The sequence below is a fragment of the Penaeus chinensis genome, chromosome 41, assembly GCF_019202785.1.
Source record: "Penaeus chinensis breed Huanghai No. 1 chromosome 41, ASM1920278v2, whole genome shotgun sequence".
Classification (NCBI taxonomy): Eukaryota; Metazoa; Arthropoda; class Malacostraca; order Decapoda; family Penaeidae; genus Penaeus; species Penaeus chinensis.
In genome coordinates this window covers 21,405,058-21,418,533 of record NC_061859.1, presented here as the reverse complement: position 1 = coordinate 21,418,533, position 13,476 = coordinate 21,405,058, and the positions used below count along the sequence as shown (strand labels likewise).

At 40.4% G+C, this 13,476-nt stretch overlaps 1 protein-coding gene across 1 annotated transcript; it reads left to right on the top strand.

Annotated features, from left to right (window-relative positions):
* Positions 1–11,371: 11,371 nt before the first annotated feature.
* LOC125047574 lies at positions 11,372–12,589 on the top strand. Its single transcript, XM_047645852.1, has one exon. It carries the CDS (start codon positions 11,372–11,374, stop codon positions 12,587–12,589), a length of 1,218 nt encoding a protein of 405 aa, XP_047501808.1.
* Positions 12,590–13,476: the final 887 nt, after the last annotated feature.

The window sequence follows — 13,476 nt, the reverse complement described above, 5'->3', positions numbered from 1 at the left end:
GTGCTAATCGACAGCAATGGTACGCTCTCCACTACTGACCTCAAATCACATTACTGTGTGATCAACGATATGGGTTCAAACAACAGGAATATCGTTCATTTATCACGTATTTGTTTATTTTTTCTCGTGATTAGAGAGTATATTGTTTCAATTGCAACGTATTTAGCGCGTTCATGATTTTACTATTTCCATGAACATCATATCATTATTCTTTCTCACAACCCATTTCCCGTCTTGACCTGACTTTCCCGAGTGAAACATTTCAGTCACATCTGCTTGGGACAGCTGTGTGCCCTGACCCCACTTTCACTCTGAGTGATTGACACGTGAAATGAATGCGAGAACCGCTGGCATTTCCTGTATATTGTTTTCGAGATTGTTACATTATAGGATAACGCGTAGCATCCGTTGCATGTTCATTGGTGACACGTTCTATCGGCGCTAGAGCGGAGCTTGTAACGCGAATTACTTACATTTTTATATAGCGCCAGAGTGCCTGATGACTTGGGGTTGCGTATATGCCTAAAGATCCGCGCTTGAGCCGGTGTGACCCGCGGTTACGTCCGTTAATTAATGTAGGACAAGGGTTTAAGCTAGAATTGAGATTCTCTTATTAATCACATCCCGATCCCCCTTGACGTCGCTGCCATGTTTGGGGTAAATCCCATCGAGTTGTGATTCATGATAAATAGCCGTAGAGCATTCAGTGCATGAGCGCCCATCACAGACTCGCAGATAGAGTGGGTTATTAATATTTTCCCAGCTCGTTTCGCTTCATAAAGTACGGCAAATTAGGGTACAGAAGTTTGTATGCGCAGCTTGACATGTTACCTCGGCAGAATTTTTTCCCAGAGAAGATTCGTTCGCGAATTGTTTCACGTCACTATTCATTAGTGCGTCATTCTGTCGCATATCATTAAATGTTAAATTCAATGTAGTATTTTAAATAATTTTGTATTACTTTTATAACTAGTTTATTGCATTTGTGTAAAATGAACGTTAATTTCCGTGTTTGGCACCCATGTCCGGTCTGTGTGAGGTCACTTACACTCTCATTCTTCTCTGCGTTACGACAATTGGTTCAAGTAATTCCTTGCGGATGCCTTTGTCATTTCCCTTATTTACCCTCCTGTCTATCAGAGCCGGTTATCAGTTCAAGCTAGGTCTATGCGGACCGCTGTTACCGTCTCTCTCTCTCTACTATTTTTTTTCCTTAACTTTGTGAAAGTAAAACACAAAATTAAAAAAAAAGAAGAGAGAAGACGAAAATGACGAAAATTCAACCATAAAAACTGCAAATTATATAAATAATCGGCTAGTGGCGCTTAACATCCCCTCTTCTCTGTTGTCTTTCTTTTCTCTTACTATCTTGGCCCTTATGTGTATAATCTTGTTCACGATATCTATCATAGTACCGAAGGAGGCCCTGCTGCAGAAACGGTCACCTTCGGGCGCTGTAAAAATCGTCACCGGGAAATCGCCAGAAACCATGAAAGACTAGGATAATTACGCCCGTCGATCAAGTGAAGGACCAGGAACTCGCCAGAGCAGGTACCAGTCGACCCATAATGCTGTGAACTTGCCTGGACGCCGCAGATCCACTCAACCTTCAGGAGCTCGAAGAGGACACTTCCTGCCGGACGCCCGTGATCCTGACGAGGACAACGAGTACGTCGGAAGGACCTGGATGAAATCTGCAGGAACGTGCATTGGGCGAGTAAGCCGCCGAGTTAGGCCTGGTCGAGGACTACGAGGACGAATCCGAAGTCAAGGAGGATCTGTGCGAGACCTTCGAGGACGTGTGGATGTCGAGGACGAACGGATTTACCAGGGACCAAGATGAAGACGACGAGTAGCCACGAAGATGCATCAGGGACAGCACACGCAAGAACGAAGTGTTTACAAGTCAAGAACCAGCCAGGTTGAGTCACCCTTAAGGCAAATATCAGAGCAGTGTGACAAGCTGTTTGACCTGACCTTACTCCAGATGCGCTCCGAGGGAAACACCCGGCGCCCTGGTCAAAGGAGGGCGTGCCCCACGAACCCACCAGTACTTAAGGCTCAAGATAACCCAGGTCAGAGAGAGTCCTTTTCAGAGAGTCCTGCCGACCGCTTCGGGTCAGGCTGGCTCCAGCCGCGCCCGCCTTCCGGGCAGACCAAGCACTAAGCCTTACCAAAGACTTGTATCCGTGTGAATATCTGAGTTGCTTACGCTTCTCAATAAAAGAGGTTAAGCCAACCGTCCCTTTCACTACTCCTGCTAAACCATATGTTTAAGGTGTTAATATATACCCTTTACATTCTGGTGGCAGGGTGGTAGTTGTGTCCTTTTGGCACACAACAATGGACTCACAGTCTCTGAAATCTGGTTATCGCTCGGACCAGTCGCTCCCATACACGCAAAAGTCTTCAGAACCTGTTGTGAGTACATATTTGGGCCATTTTTCCTTTCTTTTATCTTCCCCATAAATGTGTTAAGCTGTATGTGCAGTTACGCTCGCGCTGGTTAGGTTTGGAGTTTTGGGCTCGCCTGATACCCCACTGTTTACTTACGTGTGATTAAAGTGTTTTATTATAATTGTATTGTTAGAAACTTAAAAATGGACTTCCTGCGCATTTCGTTTTGCGCTTTTCACTCGGGAGACAGTTTCGTCCGTCGGACAAATCACTTACTTCGATTTCACCAGGTTCCTATTGGCACCCCCCCCCCCCCCCCATTCAACCCCAGCCCCCCCCCCCCCCCCCCCACGCATCCCCCAAGATCGTTGTGTAGAGGAAATATGTAAAAAAAAGATCAGGTTTTCCTTTACTTTGCGTCTTACTTCGGTAGCAAAACCAAGCTCTCCAACTCAAACAAGTCCTCAAATCATTCTCAGAAAGAAAATCGTCCTTTTTCTTATAATAAATATGAATTTCTTGACACCTATTCTGATCTGAATTTAAATATTTTTAGAAAGCCAATGGAAATGGAAATTAAAACCTAACCTGAATGAATGCCAATCCTCAAAAAACGTGAATTTTAAGATAGTGTCCACTTAATTTATTCACGTTTTCTCTTTCAATTTAGAATAGGTCGTTGCGTTTTCCTCCTCCTCCTCGTCGTCGTCTTCGTCGTCGTCTTCGTCCTCCTCGTTCTCCTCGTTCTCCTCGTCCTCCTCCTCCTCCTCCTCTATCTTCTCCTCCATCTCCACTTCCTCCTCCATCTCCTCTTCATCCTACATCTCCTCCTCCTCCTCCTCCTCCTCCATCTCCTCCTCCTCCTCCTCTATCTCCTCGTCCATCTCCTCTATCTCCTCGTCCATATCCTCTTCCTCCTCGTCAATCTCCTCTTCCCCCTCCATCTCCTCCTCCTCCTCCATCTCCTCCTCCTCCTATTCCTCCTCCTCCTCCTCCTCCTCCTGTATATGTACTGTATATATATACACTATATATATACTATATGTATGTACTACATATATTTACTATGTATATATACTGTATATATAATATATATTTCATAGTGTATACATATGTAATACTATGTATATGTATGTACATAGTATATATTATATATATATATGTATGTATATATATATATATATATATATATATATATATATATATATATATATATATATATAGGCTAATATGCATATGTATACAATTTATATTTATGTACTATATATATATATATATATATATATATATATATATGTACTGTATATTTATATATATATATATATATATATATATGTACTGTATATTTATATATATATATATATATATATATATATATATATATGTATATGTATATATGTATTTGATGTATATATATAAACAAACACAAATATTCATAATATTTACATATTTATATAATTGCATTACATATTTATAAATAGACACACCTCACTCCTTTTGCAAGAAAAAAATCGGTGAGCCTCAGACGGTGGATGTGGCTGCCTAGTTTTCCTTGATTTTTACATGTTTTTATGGTTAGCATTTTGTGTTTTGACATTCATTCACTAGCACCTTTAGATTGTCAACATGTGTTTTGATATGTCTATATGCAGTTATGTGGATTAAATGTACTGTTTGCAGCTTTTTGCACTGATGACGCTTGAGTTTTGAGCTTACATTAATATTCCATTTATGTCAGTTTTACTCCTAAAATACCATTGTTACCGCCTTAATTTTCTATAGTATTTCTTATGGGTTACATTACAGGAGATTTTGTTGAATATATTGAAAATTAAGATTCTTCTTAATTTACTTTACACACAATTGGATTTTTTTTCTTGAATTTTAAAATATTTTGCTAATCAAATTCGTGGTATCCTTGATAGATAAAAAATGTATGTACATATTTATACATGTGTGTATATATGTATGTATTAATTTACATGTATATATATTTATGTATGTCTATGTATAAGTATGTATATATATATGTATAAATATGTGTATATATGTATATGTATGTATATATGAGTATATATGTATGTCTTTGTCATATGTATATACGTATGTACATATATGTATATATATATATATATATATATATATATATATATATATATATGTACAAGTATGTACATATATGTATATATATGTGTAAGTGTACATATATGTATGTATATATATATATATATATATATATATATATATATATATAAGTATGTACATATATATGTATGTATATATGTATAAATATGTACATATATGTGTATATGACATATAAACAAACGCGCGCGCGCGCACACACACACACACACATACACATGTATATGTGTGTGCGTGTATATGTAATATATATATATACATATGTAATATATATATATACATATGTAATATATATATATATATATACACATGTATGTAAGTATATGTGTGTTTTTATGTCTATACTCGTGTGTGTGTGTGTGTGTGCGCGCGCACGCGCGCGTGCTTGCGTGTGCTTGCGTGCGCGTGTGCTGCGCACATTCATGCACACAGTGGGTGAGTCTATCGTCGATATGATGGTGGGTTGAGAACCACCAACAATGATTACCTAACCAACGACTCTTGTTAGGCACCTCAGTATAAAAACCCAGTCAAATACATGATGTCAAGTAGCTCGTCAAACAGCGCATCGTTGGTGGCAGATATGAGCATATGTGTGTGTATATATGTATATATATATATATATATATATGTAAAGTATATAAAGTATATATACATAAATATACCTATATATACACATACATATACATGTATATAAATACTTTAAATATATACATATACATACATAATTACATACATATATACATAAACATTATATGTATATATCTGTATATATATATGTATATATGTGTATGTATATATACATATATGTATATATACATACACATATATGGATTTAAATATATATATGTGTATGAATATATGTATTCATACATACACATGTGTATGGATATATATATATATATATATATATATATATATATATATATATATATGAAAGATGGAATAATGCAATACTGCATTGATATAGGTGTATAACAATCCTCCCTGACCTGGCCTCGAACCTAGGTCACTCCGGGTATGAGACCGGAGGGCCAGTACTAAACCAACCATACCACACGACCCACTAAAAGGAGTGTGCAACTAGGAGCTAACTAGCTTCCATAGACATTACCTATCTACTCATACATGAGTAATGATAGCGAGGTTTTACACACACTCCCCGTGGGCACTCGGTGGAAATTGATTTAGAAATTCGAAACCGAAGTCAGATACTGAGGTATATATATGAAAGATGGAATAATGCAATACCGCATTGATATAGGTGTATAACAATCCTCCCTGACCTGGCCTCGAACCTAGGTCACTCCGGATATGAGACCGGAGGGCCAGTACTAAACCAACCATACCACACGACCCACTAAAAGGAGTGTGCAACTAGGGTCTAACTAGCTTCCATAGACATTACCTATCTACTCATACATGAGTAATGATAGCGAGGTTTTACACACACTCCCCGTGGGCACTCGGTGGAAATTGATTTAGAAATTCGAAACCGAAGTCAGATACTGAGGAGTTGTAGGTGAGCGAGAGGCAGACCTTTGCCTGTGCCTTTCACCTCCTGCAGGTTTGTAAAAAAAAAAAAATGTTTGACAAAATTCTATATGGGCTCCTAGCAAGGAAATAGCCGAGAAAATGGGGTGTCGTTCAGTACTCCTCTTGGTCGTTCTGTACCCTGGATAGATATAGCCGGTTGGATGTTAGGGCTTAACTTTATCCTTTTTAATATATCGAAGCGGGTGCTGAACCCCATATGTCCTCTGTTCCCGTATATTTTTAATCTTATTCTCATAAGAAACGATTCGAAGTATTGTTTTCTAGATGGCATTCTTGAAAACACTTGTTTATCATGTCTAGTATTCATTACTTTTAACGTTTCAAATGATAGTTTAACGTTTAAAATGATAGTCATTAGTATCATATGATACGTATACTCGTATCATTAATACCCTCATCGTCATCACTATCACTGTCATTATCCTCATCCTTATCACCATCATGTTCGTCGTCGTCTTGGCTATTACAATCATTGCTGCTACAATATTGGTCATTATTCATAACATTACCACAATAATTATTATAGTGATATAATAGAATTAGAATAAAATAGAAGTCTCGGCGCTCGTAAATGTTTTCGACGAACAAGCCCGAGCCCAAAACAGCTGTAAAAGTCAAGCTCGAGATGATGTGGGACCAAGCGGAGGTCTTGCCTTGGACTCCTCCCCTGAGCGCTTCCTTTAAATGTATTTTCGGCGAGAGAGGGAGAGGGAGGGGACAGATGGAGAGAGAAAAGGGAAACAGGGAGCACGAGAAGGGGGGGAGGGAGGGAAGGAGAGATATATGAGGCGAGAGAGACTAAGAAAGTATGGGATAAATGCAAAAGAAAGAAGGTGGCATTCAGAAAAAGGGCTGGAGGGAGGTGGCACGATAAAGAGAGAAAGAGAAAGGGGAAAGACAGAGGATAGAAAGAAAGGCAGATTGAGAGAGAGAGAGAGACCCAGGATAATGAGAGAAAAAAGAAATAGAGAAAGGCTTTGGGACATTCTCTGTCCCGCCTTCCATGCCGGAGGCCCAAAGGGAAACCGATGGCCTTCCTCGTGCAGTCCGTTCCTGGAAACTCTTGAAACTCTGGAAATAAAAAGCTTAACAGAAGAGTAAAAGGAAAAATGTTTGTTTATATACTTTCAGAAAAAAAAATCATTGAATCACACCATTAGAATATTTCTATTTATTTTTCCTCTTGGTTATATCTTTCTTCATCATTAGCAATATTTATATATCATTATTTGTTATATTGTTACAATCTTTATTATAATTATTTTCATCATTATCATTATAGTTATCATTATTAACATTACTGTAAGTGTCATTATAATTACAATCCATCATTATTGTTACCTGTCATAATTATTATCGTTTTTATCATTATCATGGTCATCATTGTCATTATCATTCTTCTTAAGTTTATCAGTATCTTTATGGTTAATATAATCATTATTTTGAATGGTAGTGAGATCCTAGCATTCATTTTGAATGGTAGTGAGATCCAAGCATTCCTTTTGAATGGTAGTGAGATCCCTAGCATTCCTTTTGAATGGTAGTGAGATCCAAGCATTCCTTTTGCATGGTAGTGAGATCCAAGCATTCCTTTTGAATGGTAGTGAGATCCAAGCATTCCTTTTGAATGGTAGTGATATCCAAGCATTCCCTTTGAATGGTAGTGAGATCCCTAGCATTTCCTTTGAATGGTAGTGAGATCCAACCAATACTTTTGAATGGTAGCGATGTCCCTTGCATTCCTAGTGAATTATAGTTACATCCCTAGCACTCCTAGTGAATGGTTGTAAGGACACGAGCATTCCTAGTGTATGGTTGTGAGGACGCGAGCATTCCTAGTGAATGGTTGTGAGGACATGAGCATTATTTGTTATATTGTTACAATCTTTATTGTAATTATTTTCATCATTATCATTATAGTTATCATTATTGACATTACTGTAAGTGTCATTATAATTACAATCCATCATTATTGTTACCTGTCATAATTATTATCGTTTTTATCATTATCATGGTCATCATTGTCATTATCATTCTTCTTAAGTTTATCAGTATCTTTATGGTTAATATAATCATTATTTTGAATGGTAGTGAGATCCTAGCATTCATTTTGAATGGTAGTGAGATCCAAGCATTCCTTTTGAATGGTAGTGAGATCCCTAGCATTCCTTTTGAATGGTAGTGAGATCCAAGCATTCCTTTTGCATGGTAGTGAGATCCAAGCATTCCTTTTGAATGGTAGTGAGATCCAAGCATTCCTTTTGAATGGTAGTGATATCCAAGCATTCCCTTTGAATGGTAGTGAGATCCCTAGCATTCCCTTTGAATGGTAGTGAGATCCAACCATTACTTTTGAATGGTAGCGATGTCCCTTGCATTCCTAGTGAATTATAGTTACATCCCTAGCACTCCTAGTGAATGGTTGTAAGGACACGAGCATTCCTAGTGAATGGTTGTGAGGACGCGAGCATTCCTAGTGAATGGTTGTTGTAGTGATGCCCTATGACGCGGCCCTGCAGGCGCTGGCGGAGCGAGCGCAGCGTGTAGTGATGCCCTATGACGCGGGATGATGTCGATGCCCCGGATACGCTGAAGATGCCCCATGATGCAAGATGACGTCGCGGCCCCGGACGCGCTGTAGTGGTTGCGTGCGTCTACGTACTTACGCTGGGACAATATAATGCTGTGTGGCACCTAACTAATGATTTATAATAGTCTCTCATACCCATGTGGTTCTCTTGTACCCATTTTCCACCCTTAACCAATCAGAATTGCGTGTAAAAGAGCCTTTGACAACTCAGGCATAAAGTCTATATAGGGGGGGCATATGACCTTTAACCTCTCTCTTCCTTGCTTACGACTCATTCGTACGCTGCCCCTGGGACAACGAGCTTGTCTGGTGTTGGAGGACGCGTCCCGTTTTTGTTCAGATAAGTACAGGCTCTAAGGGTAAATCACCACGCAGGCATTGCAACTCCTATATATTCAGGGTGCCTTATGAAAATGTATGTGTCCATTTTATCAAAAGTTTTAATAAAGTGAAAGATGAAACTGTCTTTTAGAACGACCTCATATCAACAACATAAACTCCGAATCCCTTAAACTTCGGCTACGCTACCATTTTAATAAACAATATATCAGGGAATGTTGATCTTGTGGGAAAAGCCCACTGTAATTTTATGAAGGAATATGCAAGAACCGGTTTTGATATAATGGCGTCGATGAGAGTAACGCTACAAGTTATTTTGGCGGCAGCGCTGGTGATCCTGCAGTTACGCTAATGAGTGAGCTGGGATTTTATCGTGTTTCATATCAGTTCCTTTTTTAGCATTGTACCAGGAGTCGAACCCATTTTAGCCTCTTGCCTGTCAAGTTTTTATTTTTTTCAATGTTTTATAGTCCTAGTAAGGATGCAACTTAAAGTGTGTTAACTGCTATCGGATAGTTCGTGAACATCAGTGATAAGTGAACTTAATGAGAGCATCTTTTCGATGATACTGCCGGATGATGTGCACGTTAGATGTCAGAATATCTTGATGTAATTCCTTTTAGTGGTTGTAGTGATATCCGCAAATTTGTTACTATGAGGCCGGGTGTTCTATCGGTAGACCTCGTTTATGAAACCTCTATTCGTTAAAGTGATAATCGTATTCAGTAATGTTTCTTCATGTGGATATGTTTGTACTGCTAATTTTCTCAGGGATATTGGAAGCAAGTTGTTTTTCCAACGTTTGTGAACAAAATTACGTGAATAAAATTTTTACCCTCGGGATGTGGTCGCCATCTTGAACCACATGTTAACGTTCAGTGTTGTCTTATTGTTTCGATGTTCCAAATTATTTCGTACACTAACGTAATTTTTGTGTAATTGCAAACCTTAGTGCCTCGGTAACATCGAATGGATTTTTAAAATGAGTTTCATGTATTTTATTTTTTCTACCTTTCTTACCTTTTATCGTTCACTATGGTCGCCTGATATCTGCGCGTACGAGTTGACGGGCTGACTACTTGCTATATTGTCTCTGCTAGCTTAACCTTGCAATAGCCATGCCAAGGCGGAATAGGAGGAGCTCCCGTAGCGCGGATGATGACCCGCCAGAACTCGAAGCCATGAATGAAATATCAATGTACGATGAACTTTTACGTAAGATCAATGAGTTAAGCGAGCACGTGAAACAGTTAGAAAATCGTAATGTTGAGTTAGAAGGCCGCCTCTCACGGTCAACAAATCAAAGTAATGGTGACGAGAGTATAAATGTTGCAAATGTAGGGTACATTATCAACAAGGAGAATATTCCTTTATTTAAAGCCGAGGTACCTGCTTCCCAACCATTGAAACGTAACACAGAACTTGAAGGATGGTTACGACAAATAGAAAATCTAACTAAGCCTCGAAGTGATGATGCATTTATACGATCGGCACGTGCAACTTGCAGGGGAACAGCAGATCTAGTAATAAACTCGCCCCTTTTTGATGACATTGCTACGTGGGAATTGTTTAAGCGAAAGTTGAGGGAAAAATTCCGCGGCACTTGCTCTGCAGCGGATTTCTTCAGACTCGTTTCCGAAAACCAAATGACTGCAGGTCAGGCACCACTCGATTTTTATTTGCAGCTAGAGGGTGCGGTATATCAAGGTTACAGAGACTACCCGACTGCGATAGGGGAACCCGATGAACTGATTCGTAGAGTATTTTTGCAGGGTCTTCCTGGTTGGCTGAGAGAAGTTCTTGCTTTAAAAGAGGGTGACCCTCTACCACAAGTCGTTGACGCAGCTCAACGAGTTTGGAACACGCGAGTTGGAGTGCGACACCATGATGGCCCCTCGCAGATAAGTTTAGCCCCTCGCGAACCCGCCATGGCTCGCTCTCGTCCTCACGTAGCCGCTACAGGTGAGCAACCCTCGAAGTTTTGTAGCTTCCATAAAAGCCACACTCATAACACAGGAAAGTGTCGGGCTAGGAGAGATACACGCCGGTGTTTTAATTGCTCACAGACTGGACACATAGCGAGAGTCTGTCCCTTTCCGATTCGCCAGGGAACCGCGTGCGTCCCCAACTCTTCTGGCGACAGAAACGGGACGCAAAATCAATCCGATCAGTGACGAGATCAAGTCAGGCAGACCTATAATCAAACTTAGAGTAAATGGCGTAATTATTGATTGTTTCATTGACAGCGGGTCGGAGGCGACCATCGTGAAGAGTGAGGCAATGCGCCTATTAAATATTAAAAAGAAAAAGGGGTTAACTAAACAATTGCGCGGTGTTTCTGGTAATATGCTAACTGTCGATGCCGAATGCAATGTGAAGTTCTCAATAGATAAAGATATTTCATGTGTTCATCGTGTTTGCTGTGTCTCAAAGGTTTCTTTTCCTGCCCCAGTGCTAATTGGTATGGACCTTTTAAGAAGATTTAATTTTAAGTTTGTTCATAATCTGTCACCTCACAAATCCTATTTGATGTTACAAGGGCGTAAATTATTCGTTACCTACACTGACGCACAATCTTTGTGTATCACGGCCATTAGTAATCCTGCCACGAGTAGCATGTCATACGGTGACTCTAATAAAGTGCACGCCCTGCGTACTGTTTTGTGCCCTCCTCATACAGGGAGATTTGTTGAGGGTCGAGTGCCGAGGAGCTTTTCGGGGTCGACTGCATTTTTGACGGGCGTAAGTGATTCCGTGTTAGTACCGAAATCATTAGTGTCTGTAAATAACCGATGTGTGTTCGTATGGGTTGTCAATACGGACTCGAGACCTAAGATGATAAAAAATGGGACATGTTTGGCAGAGGTCAGTGAAGCAGACGCGGTTGTTGCCGCGGGAGATGGTGAGGACGGATCCCGTCAGGGGAGCGATTCGGTCGAGGATTCCGCAAGTGATCGTAATGAGGCTTTAGAGGAAGGTGATGAACTCAATGAATTCAATGATGATTTTGATGAATATCATGGGACGCTGGATTTTGGTTACGAGGACTCCGAATTCACCATCTTTCCCGACATCGATCTCCGTCCTTCCGCCGACGCGACGGGTAATGTGAGCGCGTGTGCCAGTGCCGCCATGTTAGGTGTTAATCTCAACCATTTAGATGAATTGCAGCAACATCATCTTTGCAAGGTGATCGCTAAATTCCCTAAATTATTTTCGGATGACCCCATGCCAGGTCATGTGCCGGGAGTTGAGCACCGTATCGTAATTAATGACTCTAAACCCGTGTGTGTCCGTCAGTGGCGCTTACCCGAGAAGACGAAAGCTTTCATTCGCAATGAGTGCGATAAGATGAGAGATGAGGGAGTAATAGAGCCTTCGTCGTCACCATGGTTATCTCCGGTGGTCCTCGTTCGTAAGAAGAACGGTACCACGAGGTTTTGCATTGACTTTCGAGGGTTAAATGCGGTGACTGTCGCCGATAGTTATCCTATGCCTCGTGTTGACGAACTCATCGACGAACTGATCTCGACGCTAAAAATGCGTATTGGTCGATTTCTGTAGCGCCTGAGGATCGTTCGAAGACCGCGTTTTCCGACGGACATCGCCTGTGGCAGTTCAGACGATTACCGTTTGGTCTAGCTACGGCCCCTAGCACATTTCAAAGAACCATCAATATGGTATTATCCACGGTACTAGGGCGACATACGGTAGCTTACCTCGATGACGTTGTTGTGCACAGTTCCTCATTCGAAGACCATATAGAGCATCTAACAGAGACGTTACAGCTTCTAAATAAGGCAGGGTTTAGATTGAATCGCGAAAAATGCGAGTTTGCAACACGTGAATTTAAATTCCTGGGTTTCAAGGTCACTCCAGAGGGAATTTTACCTGACCCTGACAAGGTCATTGCCATAAATAACATGCCTGCTCCCCGTACTGTCAAAGCGGTCCGCAGATTTCTTGGCTGTAGTGGTTATTTCAGAAAACACATTCCCCATTATGCTGCTGCCGCTGCCCCACTTACAAGGCTCACACGGAAGGATGCGAAGTTTGTCTGGGCAGATGAGGAAGAAAAGGCATTCAACATCCTTAAACAATCTCTTGTAGAAGCTCCTGTCTTGAAGAAACCAAACTTCACTTTGCCATTTGAGGTTCATTGTGATGCCTCAAAGTTAGCATTAGGAGCCTGCCTTATGCAGAGAAGCCCAGATGATACTCCTCATGCAGTAGCATATTTTTCCCGTAAACTTAGAGGTCCCGAAACGAGGTATCCGGCGATAGATATTGAAGCACTCGCTGTGATAGAGGGGGTTCGTGCTTTTGACCACTACCTGTATGGCAATAAATTCCTAATATTCACGGACCACAGACCACTAACGTTCGTCTTCCATCGTCGTACGAAATCTCCGCGGATGTCGAAGTGGTCCCATGAGTTATCTAACTATCAG

Bases quoted from the DNA above. Each gene is read 5' to 3' on its own strand.
- LOC125047574 (XM_047645852.1), top strand. From the start codon at position 11,372: ATGCTAACTGTCGATGCCGAATGCAATGTGAAGTTCTCAATAGATAAA.